The 16,130-nt window shown below is 35.7% G+C and overlaps 1 protein-coding gene across 22 annotated transcripts in view; it reads left to right on the forward strand.

Moving 5' to 3' along the window:
* LOC126915773 (uncharacterized) overlaps positions 1-16,058 on the forward strand; it is a 139,750-nt gene extending 123,692 nt beyond the window's left edge. For 19 of the 22 annotated variants that reach the window (XM_050720776.1, XM_050720775.1, XM_050720777.1 and 16 more), the window contains 10 exons: positions 521-584; positions 4,636-4,731; positions 6,866-6,966; positions 7,043-7,174; positions 7,254-7,427; positions 8,881-10,764; positions 11,007-11,145; positions 11,232-11,354; positions 11,437-11,826; positions 12,097-16,058. In XM_050720776.1, the coding sequence (XP_050576733.1) occupies positions 521-584; positions 4,636-4,731; positions 6,866-6,966; positions 7,043-7,174; positions 7,254-7,427; positions 8,881-10,764; positions 11,007-11,145; positions 11,232-11,354; positions 11,437-11,826; positions 12,097-12,140 (3,147 nt within the window). In that variant the 3' untranslated portion in view covers positions 12,141-16,058. Of the gene's footprint in view, positions 1-520; positions 585-4,635; positions 4,732-6,865; positions 6,967-7,042; positions 7,175-7,253; positions 7,428-8,880; positions 10,765-11,006; positions 11,146-11,231; positions 11,355-11,436; positions 11,873-12,096 lie in introns of all 22 variants that reach the window. The other 3 variants (XM_050720773.1, XM_050720778.1, XM_050720779.1) reach the window with 3 other exon arrangements.
* The last annotated feature ends 72 nt before the right edge of the window (positions 16,059-16,130 follow it).

A 16,130-nucleotide genomic window follows, 5' to 3' on the forward strand; every position in this document is an offset into this window, starting at 1 on the left:
ACTGAGATACCGTGTATACGGCCAAAAAAATATTATCCACAAAACAATTAAGTATTACCTATATATATATAAAAGTACTATATAATAATTACATCAATTTAATTATTAGTCATATCCTTAATTTGCTATTAAATCTGTTCGCTAATAAACGAAATAAACGCAAAGGAACATGTGGCAAGCATTCTGCGAAACTTTTGTATTCAATACGTTCGAAAGTTTCTATAACAGAAGGTTTGAAATTTATTGAAAGCTCTCTTTGAATCACTGACCCACGTATGTATTATTACGCGTTTATTGAAGCTTGCTATTGCTCCGAGATATTTCACGAAACGACACGAGAGAGTTCGATTAACAGAGCCACGTTCCAGATCCTTAATGATTTATTTTATTATATTCTCGAGAAATGGACACGGTTGTTCCATTACAGTGACATTGTGCTCGGGAACACGTTTCAACCCTTTCTAGCGGCAATCGTTTATTTCACTGTCGACCTAATGCGATATTTGATGGTTTGTTGCAGTGCGTGTTACAGAAGGCTAGCAACTGGCGATTTAATGCGTTCACGCTGGAAACGGTGACGGGAGGTAAGCAATTAAGAAAGAAGAAGAAAAAGAAAAGAAGTTCGCTTGTTTCGTGGCTCCTTGAACCTCGGCATCGCGAACACGTTGAATTTGAAAGTGACAGACGAAAGCTCGAGGTTGGACAGCTATTTTTCAAAAGATTAAATTAATAATCGAATGGAATAAATTGGTTGAGGATATTTACGTTAGAACGGAAAGTTTTATTGCATCAATTGAATCATTAATACGTTCCGTGCTTTGTAGGAATTGTATGCTTTTAATTGAATTTTTTAAACCAAGTCAATCTGATTGCTTGAAATATCTAATTACAAATAAATAACAATCCTCTCCGTTGAATTTTTTATATTTTGATAACGTTTAATCGTTTTTCTGCCATTTTCAACAAATAACGGATCGAGAAGCATATTTCTCCCGGTTATGAAAATTGCACGGCTAGTGTTTAACAAAGTTTGCCAAGTTCTCGATCGCAAAGTTAAGGCAGCTTGGTGTTCGTCTGCAATGCGAATAAAAGCTGATATAAGTCAATTTCAGCTAATCAAGGTTTAATATGCATTATTTGATAAAAGGATGGAGAATATTCCTATTGCCAAAAAAATCAGATATAAGAATATTACACTAACGTTTATTACACTAACAGTTGTTTACTTAAATAACATAGATTACGATGATACAGTGAATATTTATATCTATCTTTTTTATATTTATATTTGCTATGTTGAGTATTTTTCTATGTTCTACTTCGTTAAATGTTTAATACTATATGTCACTTTGATAATACCAAAGTAAAATGCACATTACAGTTTCTAGTAAAAGCAAGATTTAATAGTTAGTTGTTCAGAGAAAGATATTCTCAATTTTTTTATTTATCCTGTAATTTAAATACCTACCGAAGCTGTTTGTTCCATCGGGTTGTTGCGGGATTCTCGCGGATTTTTGTGTATAATGTTTTATTAATACCCACGCCCCGCCACGAGAGAATGTTTACGTTATCCACGTACTGAAAGCTTCAGCGTTGTATTATGTATTTTATACAGCAAACTGGCTGGCACGGCGTTTTACTTCTGCCCTGTTAATATTGCAAAATGTCTTTCACAAACAAAGTACTTCTTCCGAGAAGTCGTTTCTGTCTGTTGCATGAATTCAAACGAGAAGAAGATGCCTTACAGCAACAATACGATACCAAATCTAAACGAAAGATATCCGTGAGAAAATAATTTCACTACACGTTGGCACCATACATTAGAATACAAACTTCATCATTCAGGAAATGTAAATAATTCAATTATTTTTAAAAGCCATTACAAAAATTATACAAATGTAAATAAAATCTTAACGTTGTATCGTATTGTATTCTATTCGTTCATTATACCGAAGCTTATGCTTATTACAATGTTTTCGTGTATGTGCCCGCTTGATACATTTTGTTTCTATCTTGGTTTATTCCTTCAAGCTAAATCTTGGTAAATAAAATTTTAACAAAATACTCAAGTACAATCGTCCTGTAAGAAGATTTCACAATTTTTGGAAAAATATTATATACATCTAGCACGAACCTAGCACGAAATAAAAACGATAATTTTATTATTCGAAAAAAATTAACAATTTACGGATCGTTTGATATACGAAGAAAATTGGATAAAACTGTACTTGCTAACGAAATATCAACGGTATAATGTAAAAAGAAAACAGCAGATGCATTGATCTATTTTTCGTTTGTACAATAACATAGAGAAAAAGGCAATTTTATAAATTTATAGGCCACGATAGAGCGATAAATTTAGGAGTTTTCTGTAATACAAAGAAAGCACCATAAAACCTTCAAGCAGCGAAAAAGCTGCAATAAACAGCAGCAGATACATAATTCACCATTGATGCACGCTTTCTAAAAATTGGATTTTACTGCGGAACATGCATCAGCATCTCGATATTCACCGTCATGTGTGAAAAAGAATCTTTGAAAATATCAAAAAAAAACCAGAAAAGGAATTCCTAGAAAGAAGCGTCGCTTTTAACGTAACTCCGACCCGATTTATCATTCAACGTCAAAACCACGTGTGAGCATGCAAAGAGCAGCGGAACGCGTGGTATCGAAAAAAAAGCATGGTTCTCGCTTGAAATAAGAGTATTTCGCTTTTCCAACCTGCAGGATCCGCGAGAATCCTCGCGATCCATCGCGATCCAATATTCACGCGCAGCTTGATTTATTTGGCACGAGCCGGAGCGAACTGAGAAACCGTGGTATTTATGAGAAAGCGAGAACATTTTCGATCGGCCCTGTTTAAGTCCGATGCAGTTATTAATTAACACGCTCGGTGGTCATCGGTAGCCGACGTTATGAAATTTTTTAAAACGACTAACTGATTAAGGACCAACCCGATAATTTATCACAACGTGATAAAGACAGGGGAGCTTCCTTTATCCGAAGTAACAGGGAGACAAAATTATTGGAACAATGGAATTTTCGAAGAACAGAACAACCACGTTTCTGACGTAAAATTTCATTTGTTCAAATATAGATTAACGTCGATTGGCAATTTCTTTAAATATGGATCTGGTATCTTTTTGCCTGCTAAATCATGCAATTCTTTCAACGTAAGTAACCGCATAGAGTTAGATTCTTTTTCTACTTTCAACCATCGAAGCCTTTTTCCGAATACCACGAATGACTCGACGTGAGAAAGCACCATTCCAATTAACACTCTTTCGTTCGTTCTTTCCATTTGTTTAAAATCGTCGTTATTAATTGTCTTTATCGCTTTATCTTTATCTAAAATCATTTCATTACGTCGGTATATTTCGAAGGTTTTTCCGCTGTTGCATTTACCGAGGAATCCACGTGCTTTGGATAATGCTCGATATCATCTTTTTGCTTTTTAATGTGAATTTTAATGCGATCTGCGATCGTGGCTTTCTGTATCTTTCTGACCGTGTATTTCTGCTAATTCTGTTACAGTTACATCGCTTTTAAGCTTTTCAATTATGTGGTATTTTGTTTTCATAGTTAAAACGCTATTAGTTCCGTACTGAATTCTTCAAATCAAAGTTCATCCGAATTTTTCACTATCAAATTCATTCTCGAATAGAGAAAAGAATACGTTGTGTATTATCACTATGTTTCGTATGTGAACACTATTGTATACGAATGAAATACGTATGTACATATTTGAAACGGAAAGAGGCATCCGTTACTGGGAAATATCGTGTTCGGATGATAGAGCGTTCGGATATTCGGATAATAGGTGTTCGGATAAAGGGGGTTCTACTGCACTTCGATCTCCGTCAATTTTCAATTTCATAAAATTGTAAAATCTAGATGGAAGAAATAGTGATGTAAAAGAAATATTAAACGAATCATTGGAATTTCCTTTCCATAGCCACACTGGAAACAGAACTGGAGGATGTAAATTGATTGGAAAAATTGAAAACGAAGTGTTGTATTAAATCATTGATTGTTGATTCTCAGTAGATTAAAACAAGACAAATTTCATAGACTAACAAATTTTCAACAATGTCAACGATTTTGATAATATCGTTAGAAGAAAATGCACGAAATACAATATAATATTTTGCAAAATGTAAATGTCATGATGTCGCGTATAATCTATCGTGGCTCCCAGGGTAAAATATATAAAATTCGCGTGACAGTCGACATGTTAACCAGCTTTGCTGTTAATTATTACCAGCTTGAATGCATATGAAATATGTTTTTCTCTTTTTTTTTTCGAATGAAACTTTATCGTATATAGTGTCTTCGCGATATTAATTAAATTTATGAAAATTTGATACAAATAATAAATTATCAAATAATAAATTAAAGAGTAAAAGCTATTAGAAATGCGAATCGCATCCGTGCAAACGTTGTTAATTCTCTTCTTTATTCCTTCCTCTCTCCTCGTTTTATCTATCTTCCTTTCATCATTTGGAATTTTTCTGCTTTAAAGTAGTTTCAGTTTACTGTTATTTAATGTCCATGAGGTTTTAACCCGACGACACGGTAGCTCGACTTACAGCTTAGATACCATTCCCGTCGTATCACGTTGCGTTTGATTTTCAGGACGTTCGCTTCCGGTATTATGCGTCCACCTTTTCCACTGGTACGGACTTCTGGAGTACTTCAACCTGGACGTAGTAACCGTGTGGAAATTGTTCGGTAAGTAAATAGCGAAAGCGATCGCTTCGTCAAAACTCGCGTTATGATGATATGAAAGAAATAATTTTTATTTGGAAAATACTTTGTGATATTTCACGATTTTGGAAAAAGCGTTTGCAAGCGTTTAATGAAAACCCCGTAAACGCACATAAATATACACCGCGCCAAAAACGTAGTCAGACACTTTTTGAATTTTCGTAAGACGCGATTTAATTTAGAAATTATAAACTCGTTCGTAATATCACCAAGTTTCGTACTCGTATAATTAAATCCGATATACGCACAACACATTCGTAAACAAAACTCGATGGTAACTGTTCGAATACCTTCGCAAGCCACCGTATCGCGCCCGTTTCTCCGATACTGCGTTTCCGTGAAGGGCACAAGCCGCGAATACCTCCGTATTAATGATCGTTGGTCTCTTTCTGCACGAAATTTTTACGTCATCGTCGGGCCTGGAATACAGGTCGGAAGCTATTCGTCACCATTAAATATTCAAAAGGGGAGAGTCCCGTGAAGAGAAACAGCCCTCTTTACGCGCCGTACGTATTCGTATTTATAGACTGTACACGACGCTTATTATTTATTTATTCTGTATAAAATTTCCATACAAACAGGATTTATGTAGCGACATGTATAAAAGAGAGGTTGGATGGGGTTACGTGAATATTTAATCCTGCAATCGGTCGACTAAAACAAACTTAGCTACGCGAGGATAATTGTTGCAGGTTCTCTCGATAGAGAGGATGATGGATAATAATTGTTGAAAAAAGTATCGAGATGATCGACTGTATTATTTGTTCGAAGGTATTTTAGGGGATTTACAAGACAAAGCCCGAGGAAATTTACCTAAAATACTTGATAAAATAATTTGTGGTTTTCTGTTGCACAATCGTTCATTGTTGGGGAGCTACATTGTTAAAATTAATTAAGCGTAAAAACTCGCGTGGAAATTGTTGTGGGATATTAAGAATGATATTTTTGTCACATCCTGATAATCTTCGATGTTTGCAGAGTCTGCGATCTAACTTCGCCATAGAACCGAGACATTTTTAATTACGTTACTTTTTCGACCCCTTGTTTTATTTATTAATTTATTTGTTATCAAAAATTTATTTACCAAGTAATCGTCGATTCGGTACTTTGCATTTCTTGAAGTAAATTAACTACGGACTAATATCTCGTTATCATCTTCGATTCAGTTGCCTTTTCATCTCTCTTCTCATCTCTTTTTTCTCTTTCATCTTCGATTCGTTTGCACGTTCAGTACTCTTTATCTCTTTTATCGTTCTATTAAAAACTCATTTTGTATGAAAATTAAAACATTTATATACATATAATGAACAGTAGAAGGATTGTGTCTACACATTAAAAATAAAAGAAAATGAAACCCCAATCACCCAGGAACAGATCATAAACTACGGAATGGAGAAAAGGTAATTTTTGGAATTTTTGTCTGCCTGTTTGCTTGTCTCGTATCACGTAAAAACTACTGAACGGATTTTCATGGGGTTTTCTCTGTTCTATAACTTAATATCCGAGAAAGACAATAGATTGACGTTTCACCTCAAACCATTTCTTAGAAGATAAGAGATAGCCTGGCATCCGAATTGTATGCGCTCCCATGTTTGGTAAAAGTCAAGCAACGATGATTACTGTTCACATGGTGTTTGTTCTGAGATCGAATCCTTTTTATAATTTAATATTCTTTACTAGGAAGAATCACCTAACTGTTAGTATAAAAAACACGTAGATATTTCATTCATAAAAATTCAGCTGCTTAAAAGTCGTTCCGTATATCCACGCGAACAAACACGCGAGCAAAAGCTAGTTGTTAAATAAGAGATCGCGATAGAAGTTTAAATTACAAAAAAATAGAAATTTTATCCAACCCCTTCGCTCGTATCTTTTATTACATCTTTGCGTCATTTAAACAACGAAATTTATAAAGTTGTACGTTTCCAATACACAACACGTTAGATGCGAAGAAACTCGCGTGAGCAACTCTTATTCTTTGTAATTCGTTTAAACGGTGATTCCTATCGTTTAAGCTAATTTTTATTTAAAACAGCCACGCAAGATCTAAAAAACATATGGCAAACAATTTAATCATACTCCGTCTTCTCCCATTCAGCCTTCATCGAGGAGGGTTATCATAGCACAAATCCTTACCACAACAGTATACACGCGACCGATGTGACGCAGGCGATGCACTGCTTCCTCCAAGAGGAAAAAGTAAGTATATACGACAAGATTTTATGGCTTGTAAAAGATGAAGCATAATGAGATATGCAACGTTATAAATTTACAGATCAGGCCGCACTTAACCAACTTGGAGATTATGGCGTCGCTGATTGCCGCGGTGACGCACGATCTGGATCATCCAGGCGTCAATCAACCGTTCCTAGTTGCCACGAGCAATCACTTGGCTGCTCTCTACCAAGTAAGTCGACGCAATTTTCGGCATGTTTAATACACAGCTGCGTAGAACTGGTGAGAAACGTTCGTTGACGGTTTTCCAGAACACGTCGGTTCTTGAGAATCATCATTGGAGATCAGCGATAGGATGTCTTCTGGAGAGCGGAGTTTCCGATCAACTGCCTGCCAACGTGAGGCCAGAACTTCAGCGGCACATCAGTTCGTTGATTTTAGCAACAGACATCACCAGACAACAAGAGTTTCTCATTCGATTCAAAGTGAGCTGTGAAAAATCTTGTTAACATTCGTCAACTTATAGGCAATATTAACACGCTAGCTATTTATCGATGCAAAAAATTCTTCGAAAAAAAGAGATTTTACAAAGAAGATGTATTTGGCTTATTTTTAATGGATACCTCTTTGCGTCTGAGAAAATATAAGAAATTGATGGAAGCAGTCTTTCCGATCCAACAAACTTTCTTCAGACAATACAGCAGTTGTATTTTCGAGCTATCGCGGGGAGACGCGGTCGTTAGAATACGCGTCAACGGGAGTCGTAAATTCCCGTTACGATTAGAATAATCGACACCACGAATAGTTCGATCCCCGTATTTCGGTTAGGATAATCGGGGTGGTTGATGCGGTATAACACTGGGAGTCACAGAGTTATAATAATGTATATTTCCAACACTTTATACAATCACACGAAGTAGTAACGCCATTGATTAAGATACAGATAACGAGAGAAAGGTTAGTCTTGGATGAGAGAAGGAGAGCTTTAGGCGCTCTAGGCCCTTGAGAGTTATAGGAACTGTCGGAGTTCTGGATAATGGGAGAGCCTTAGAAGACTCTAGGCCGTGTAGGCACCTTGAGAAATGACGAAGGAACTCTGAAAGATATAGGAACGGTGAGAGTTATAGGGAATGCAGGAACTCTAGGCACCGTGAGAGACGATCAAACTCTAAAGTTTTATTCTAATGTGAATGCGGAGGAAAGCTCGGTATGGGTGTGCCCTTTGAACGAAGAACGCGGATTCGTTGCTTACATTTTCAGTTAGGAAAGTGAGGGCAATGATCCGCGATGCCGATTGATTATGACCAATGTTGGGAAGGAAGATAGGAGGAAGAAGCCTCCTACTAACTTGGGTTCTAGGCGACATTGTTTATGGGGAGACTCGGATTTTCCGTTAAGGAGATCTCCGCTTTTTTCGTTAGGCCACTACCTGCTTTCTCCGCAATTCTTAAGAGCACGTAATAAACCCAAGGACCCTTCTAAAAAACCAGCTGAAAACACTTCTGGAATTAGAAAGTCCTTTCTGGTAAACAGATTGACTTAAACTATGTGTGCGAACAATGCAGTTAGGATTTCGACTTTATGGTGGGTCCTTAGGCCTATGGAGAGTTCGAAGGACGGCACGTAGACCGTTGGCTGTCACGCCGCGCGGGATGGAATGCAGATGTGTTGCGCGGCGTAACAGCAGTTTTCATTAAAGAACGGTTCGCGCGTCGTAACATATGAACAATATACTAAAAATCGAGTAACCAAACGATGATATCAAATTCATTAAAGATATTGAATTTTTATGCGATCTCTATTTTATCTATAAATATAAATACGCCCTAGGAAAGAAAATTACGTGAAAGCAAAGGAAGAGAGAGAAAGAGAGGACTCTATTTCTTCTATCATTTTCATATTATGATATTTCATCGTTCTTCTGTCGTATGTTTGCAGCATTACTTGGACGGTAACCTGCTGGAAATGAGACGCGCGGATGATCGGCATTTCATTCTGCAAATAGCCCTGAAATGCGCGGACATATCGAACCCGTGCAGGCCTTGGGACATCTCGCAGAAGTGGTCGCACAAAGTATGCGAAGAATTCTTTCGTCAAGGTGATTACGAACGTCGTCTAAATCTTCCGGTGACGCCATTATGTGATCGGCATACCACTAGCATACCAAAGATACAGGCTGGATTCTTTAAATTCGTGGTGACGCCTCTATACGAGGAATGGCATCGTTTCCTGGGCGATGGTCTCAGTGTATCGTTAATGGAACACCTGCGTACAAATCAGAAGAAATGGGAAGCTTTAATTCTGCAAGAAACAGCGAAGGATATGGAAACGGAAATCTCGGAACTCGAGGAGGTGGAAGACGCCGTCAGCTCTGTGGGAGATCCAGCTGCAGAAGAGGATACAGCAAGTATCGATTTGCTGATACCAGCTGCGTACGTTCAATCCTCTAAGATGCAGAGTCTGCCAGCGCGAATTGGTCTAGAACGCGTTGGAAGACGCCATTCCGTACCATTAAGTATCACGCAACCTATGACTCTTCTTCCACGAAGTAACGTTAGGCGTGAGAGTCTACCAACCGAACAGAGCAAATCGAGGAATCTTTTATGGAAATTAGATGACCAGAGTCTTTTAGATCCAAGCTCGATGTCTTTATTATCGTCCAAGACCAGTATACCCGAACTTTCCCCGAGCGCCAGTAATACAGGGGAAAGACCGGTCAGTGCTGAAAGTCTTCTGCCAGAACCCAGCATAGCCAGTATCACGAATAGCACTGAAGCCTCGAGATTAAGCACGGTATTACAATCGGATGTGGAAAAGCCAAGTACGCAGACGAAACAACTGACAAGACAACAGACCTTCCCTCCATTACAACCGTATGTCAGAACAAGGTACTTGTCCGCGACCGCGGAGATGTCGCAATGTTACTCACAGATCTTATTAGAGGCAGATAGTTCGGCTTCTTCCTCGTGCTCGGTGAAAGAGAAATCGTGTTCGGATGGCCGCTGCGGTACTCCCCCGTCAAAGGAAATGGATACCAGTAACGTTGCAATGTCGAAAGAAGTAAATATGTTAAATAAGAGACGGGGTTCCGCGATTCCGGAAACATTTAGACAGAAAACAGAACTCATACCAACTATCGAATATCCACGTCGTCATTCGGTTCAAACGATCCGTATAGAAGATATCAGCTTAAAAAATCGATACAAACGACCAACTTCTGCTCAAGGAACAGATTCCACGCATGTCTTCTACGCGTCTTTAGCCAGTTCACGTACTGACAAGGATGGTCACAGCATCGAAGAAGAATCTAAGCCAGGTACTATCTTCGTCTCGAAGACGATATTAGAAAGTGAAAAGTCGATAAGCAAGGAGCAACGGACTACAATATTAAATAAATCTGAACAGTATGGTTCGATAACCATTACTGCGAAACCAAAGTGCACCAACTCCGAATTACGAAGATACTCAACTCCTGTGCCAGAAACTAAGACAATAACGACTGATACCAGTGGTAGACGATTTACCGCGATACCAGTATCCTCCGAACTTAGCACACATAAAGTGTTCTTTATTGGTAGCCCGCCAGATTCGCCGCCCCTTGTTCAGAGCGTGTCTTCGTCGAGCGACAGTGGTAGCGACTCGCGAAAGGCAGATACGAATAACGAGATTGTTTCTATCGGCAACAGACGGGATCCAGATCCTATGAAAGAACGAAATTCAAAGGTAGCCAAACTAAGTATGGATATGCAGATGAAGGAGAACGTTGATCCGCGAGCGATAGAAGACACAAAAGGAATTAGTTTGTCTAGAAAGGGAAGTCAGGTAAAGTTCCGTAATATATTCAATTCCTAATATGCAGCTTCTAGATTTTTTGACCAATTAATTTGTTTAAAAATAATAATTGATAAATTTTAGTAGTTAATATAATAATAAATTATAAAGAAATAATTGTGTAACTTAGAAATGGCAGAAATTATAGTTATAATTACTGCAATATTTTAATTTCTATTTCATCTTGAATAAGTACCAGTTCAAATTAAAGTATATTGTCAATCATTATTTAGTCATGGACCAGACGACGTGGCTCTGCTCCAGTTGGCCTCATGTCTAGATTAGATGACATTACGGCACCAACTATACCAACCAGGGTTGATCATAGTTCCAGGCGTGGTTCTGTACCAAATGACATTACTAGACAACAGGGTAAGAGAACAACAAATAATAGTGATAATCTTCATAAAATCAATAAAGCGTGGCTAATATTATAATAATATTTGCTGTATTTTCAGGTGGTGGCTTTAATAGATTAGCCTTAGGACCTCGAGAGGGTAATGTTGCAGGACCTCGAAGAGCAAGTCTCCCGCAAGAAACTGCTCTTGGAAATCTTCTTGGCAATATCTTGTCTTTAACAAGTATGTATATACGCTATATAATTAAAATTGTAATTAACAAGTTTTTGCTTGAAGTTTGTTACTACTAGCTGCATGTTTCTAGATGAACGAGAAAACCTCCCAATAAATAATAACAATAATAATAACAATACCGGAAATAGCAACAATAACGGAATAACAAGAATAATCGATAGTACCGGCCCTGGCATGCCGTCACCGCGACGAGGTTCAGTGCCAGCAGACATATCCGAATTACGCCGTGATATGTTCAATAGGAGTAGCATAAATGGTAAGCCTCGTAATCGGAAAAAGATATTGAGGAGAAGGAGTTCCGGAGGACCAGAAATGTTCTCTGGAGGATCCACAGATGGAAACGATAATGGCACATGGCTTAAATGGAAGAGGGAACTAGGAAAAAAGGACTCGATTCCTGAACCGATCGTCAAACGAAGAGGTTCCTTGCCCATAGAGATGGTGGCCATTACTCATGCTGGTCGGTACAATCATAGATAAAGGAGGATGTCGTTAAACACAAGCCGGTACCATTGCGTTCTCCACTAATATTTTTACGATGGAATTGAAAATTCGCTAGTTCTCACTCACTCACTCACTTAAATATTTTCAATTCGTTAGCAGCATTTTAGTAGAAAATCTAGCATTGATCACATAACACTACGTACGTTCGATATAATCATTTTACATAGAAATAGGTCATTCGAATTATTATTGACCCTAATGAAATCACTGTGTATATGCATGCCAGGATCAGGATCAGGAGCACGAAGATCTAGCTTATGGAGGCTTTAGCATGCAGTAGAAACAAGTGGACCGTCCGTGTTATCAGCGGTTAACATCAGATCATCGAATACTACCGTACTGACAGTCTTTCCTTACAACGTTAGCAGCAACAGCGATGATTGACTTCCACGTTTCTGGATTGCCAAAACTGGAACTCTTCTAACCAACTGTAATTGTGGGCAAGTGAATTTTGTAAAATTAATCAAGATTTCTATAATAATATTTGCAATAAGAAAACGAAGGAAAATGTTTGCGGCGATTTATTAAACGATCGTTAATAATAATTTTATTGACGTTATCCCAAATACTACGCGTATTATATGCCTATAGTAAAGAAAGTGAAACAAGCTACTTTAAAGGAAAATGGTATATGTATATCTTTGAACATCAGTATAGTATACAAATCCAAGATTGGCAGATTGTAACATGAAATTTTGCGACAGGGTTAAATAATAGCGAACGAAGAATGAAGAAATATGAATTCTAAATTCTTCCCCGCAATTAGTGCACCCGCGTGGAAGAAGTAAAAGTAATATACGCATATTAGTTATGTGAGCTCTATATTCATTTGTGCCATACACAAATGTTGTTGAAAACGAGACACAGTCAAACACAGGGTTCAAAATATGACGATTTTAATAATTAAAATGCCTAGGTTCGGAGAAGGAGAAAAGACTGGTAGAGAAACTCACCGTTATAAAATTAGACACTTCTAAAGTGGCACATAAACTGATTGAAACCTAATGACATTTGCTCATAGTTAAGGAAATTAAAATTTTTCGAAACAATTGGGATAGAATGACGTTTTATCTTCATTCGGTTAATCATACTTAGCGTGCGTCATTCCCACCAAATATTAAATACATTTCTGTACCCACCTCGAACATATGATTTTTTATTTTTTATCGACCATGTAAACGCAAAACAAGTTGAATTTATTATTAAGTCGAAAATAAGAGAAAGTAACGGCTATGAAAAAAATAGCTCTGATAGGAAAAAATATACTCAATATCAGATATAGTTTTATTTGAACTGTAATAAAAATCAAGATAGACATTCCATTAAAACTAATAGCGTACAATGCATAGTAACATGAATGAGAATTAATCATGATAAAGTTGTAATTATCGCTATTTATCATTATTCATTATACTATCATAATCATAATCATAACTATTGTCATCATCGTTGTTGTTATAGTTATAAATGAAATCTTAAATGACCGTTCAAGTAGATAGACATTGTAAACTTAGGAAGTAACAATATGTGCGTTTAATCTCAAAGTTAATTAGTTAGAGAATTGCGTGAAATTATAACCATGATCGTTTATTATCAATGAAAACTAAAGATGGTTACACGATGAGTGGGTTTACGGTACGTGAACCGAGATCAATCAAAAGCCACAAAAATTCGTTTATATTATCTATTAAAATATTAATTTAGTAAACAGCGTTCAATTAGTAAACTTTAGTTACGTAAAGTACAATTATGAAACTGCCTGTGCACAAATATGTACAACACGGATTCAAGCGTTAATTTGTTTTATTATAAAATTTCTGTTATTATAAGGTTATTACAATTGTATGAAAGAGAAATCTTTAATAGCGTCTTGAATTACGTTTTTTAGGAAGTAAGGAAAGTTATAATTTATATCACGTACTGTTATAAACCTATCGTCCCTCTGACTGTCAGAAAGTAAAGAAATATTATTAAGCCATTACAGTTCAGTAATAATATATACTGAGTCTAAGTTTATAACTAATTAAAGTAATAATTGATATCTGTATTGATGTAATATAGATAGGTGATCCACTTTCCAAGCAAAATATTGCGAAGCTTAACAAACTCTCCCTGGTAAAGATTCCAGATCTTCTCGATGCAAGAACTATCAGAGCTTTATGTGTACTTCACTCAAAATGACCAGAAAACAAAGATGAAAAGAATCGCCTTGAATAGATTACAAATCTTTGAACACAAAATATGAAAACGATTCTTAAGTTTTACTATTTATAATGCAGGGTCACTGCATAAATGACTCGTTGTATAAGTGTATTGACAACTAAGTTAGTATAAAACTACTAGTCTTTCTAACTCTTAATATAATTTGTATATAAATATAAAACTATATATATACATCTCATTTGACAAAGAAATGCACAGACAACGCCAAGGAACACATTGATAAACGCTATTGAAAAGTTTCAGTGAAAAATTTATTTATTTATACTTCTCTAAATACTTATCTTTACAGACAGACCAATAAAAATGGGACTAAATGGAATCTCTTTGTGAAAACGATAATTGACTTAGCTTCTGAACTAAATTTGAACTCAATAATATACATGACCATTCTGTCCAACTACTTTTTGAAGAATTTACGGCACCTAGATATACATACATGTTCCCTGTTACAATACAAAACATGCCTCATTCCAATAGAGAATTATTGATGCTCTTCAAAAATTCTCTTCTGCCATCCTACAGATATGTACCATGTATTTATATTGCACTGTTTTCTAAGATTATATTATCGCGGATGTGCAAAATTAACGAAACAGTTTATTAATTATTATTTTATAGGAATGGATGTAATAGAACATTTGACATACAATGCATTAAGCAGTATCTAAGCTCATACAAATATCAATTTTTTATGCCAAAATCTTACGCTATTATATTATTATGAGTCTTTAATCTTTTATTATAATCTTTTTTCAAGCTTTTACTCGATCATTTTATTTACAACGAAGGATCAGTAAAAAATGGAATAAAATTCTAAAAATTCAGGGATATAGCTTTTTGTTTAAATTACTGTATTGATAAAAATTTGGAATTATATTCACATTAAAATTATATCCAATGTTATATTTGTATGAAATATACTTTTTTGCAATTTCCTTACAATTTTTTAAACTATCGATTGTTCAAGATCCTAGATTACTATAATTATTACTGTTAAAGTTCACATAATATGTATGCACATTTTGATACCTAACAATAGCCAAATTATTTATAATTTTTTTTTTTTTATTATTTTTCTTAATACATATATAATGATAGTATAAATAATTTTGTTTATACTCCATTCATAATGAAAACATAAGAAAAATGACAACCAATTGTCTCTCTCTTTCTCTTGAGATATATTAATATATTAAAACATCTGCGATACGGTGAATAATTAATTAATGTATAAGTGAAATTGAAAAGCTTGTTCCCAAATTTAATAAAATGATTAAGTAAATTAAGTCAGAATATTTCCTTTCAAAATAAATCAAGCAAGTGAATACCATAGAATGTCTCCTTTTTTAACTAATATTCTTCTTTTTACGTTGAAAATATTGAACATTGTAATTATACACCAGCAAAAAAAATCGCGTGCAATTCGCAGTATTGGAAATGTCAATTAACAAGTAACAATTCGTATGTAATCGGTCTGACGATAAGAAAGTCGTTATGTATTTTCTATAATGTTACTGGTAGATAGCTACTGCGTTAGATACAATTAAACGATGTGTTCTTATCATTATTCATAATTAAATTATAATGTCGTTACAATAAACGCAAGATGCGAAATAGTATGAAATGGACATGTGCATGTGTGGCAGCGATAAGAATGTGAGTGTAGTTCAATTTATTGTCCTATTTATGGTGGACAGTGTGGAAAAAAAAGTTAATATATATGTATATGTATGTGGTGGCTCTACATGGCCTATTATATTATTAGATCGAAATTACTATAGTAGATAATTATAGTACCCAAATTTTCTATAATTTTCATTCGGTTGAATTGACTATTTATTTCATCAATGTACATGCAATCTTACCCATTGTACGGTACAAGTCCCATTATAAGTTTCAAATTGAATGATACGTGATACAGTATGTAAACCCATCTTCTTTATTAAAAAAAACACACAAAAGTTATATGAGTATATTTTATTAGCTGAGATATATCATTCTTATCTCGACTAAAACAAAATCGCCTCTATCATTCTT

Source organism: Bombus affinis, chromosome 4 (genome assembly GCF_024516045.1).
Source record: "Bombus affinis isolate iyBomAffi1 chromosome 4, iyBomAffi1.2, whole genome shotgun sequence".
Taxonomy (NCBI): domain Eukaryota; kingdom Metazoa; phylum Arthropoda; class Insecta; order Hymenoptera; family Apidae; genus Bombus; species Bombus affinis.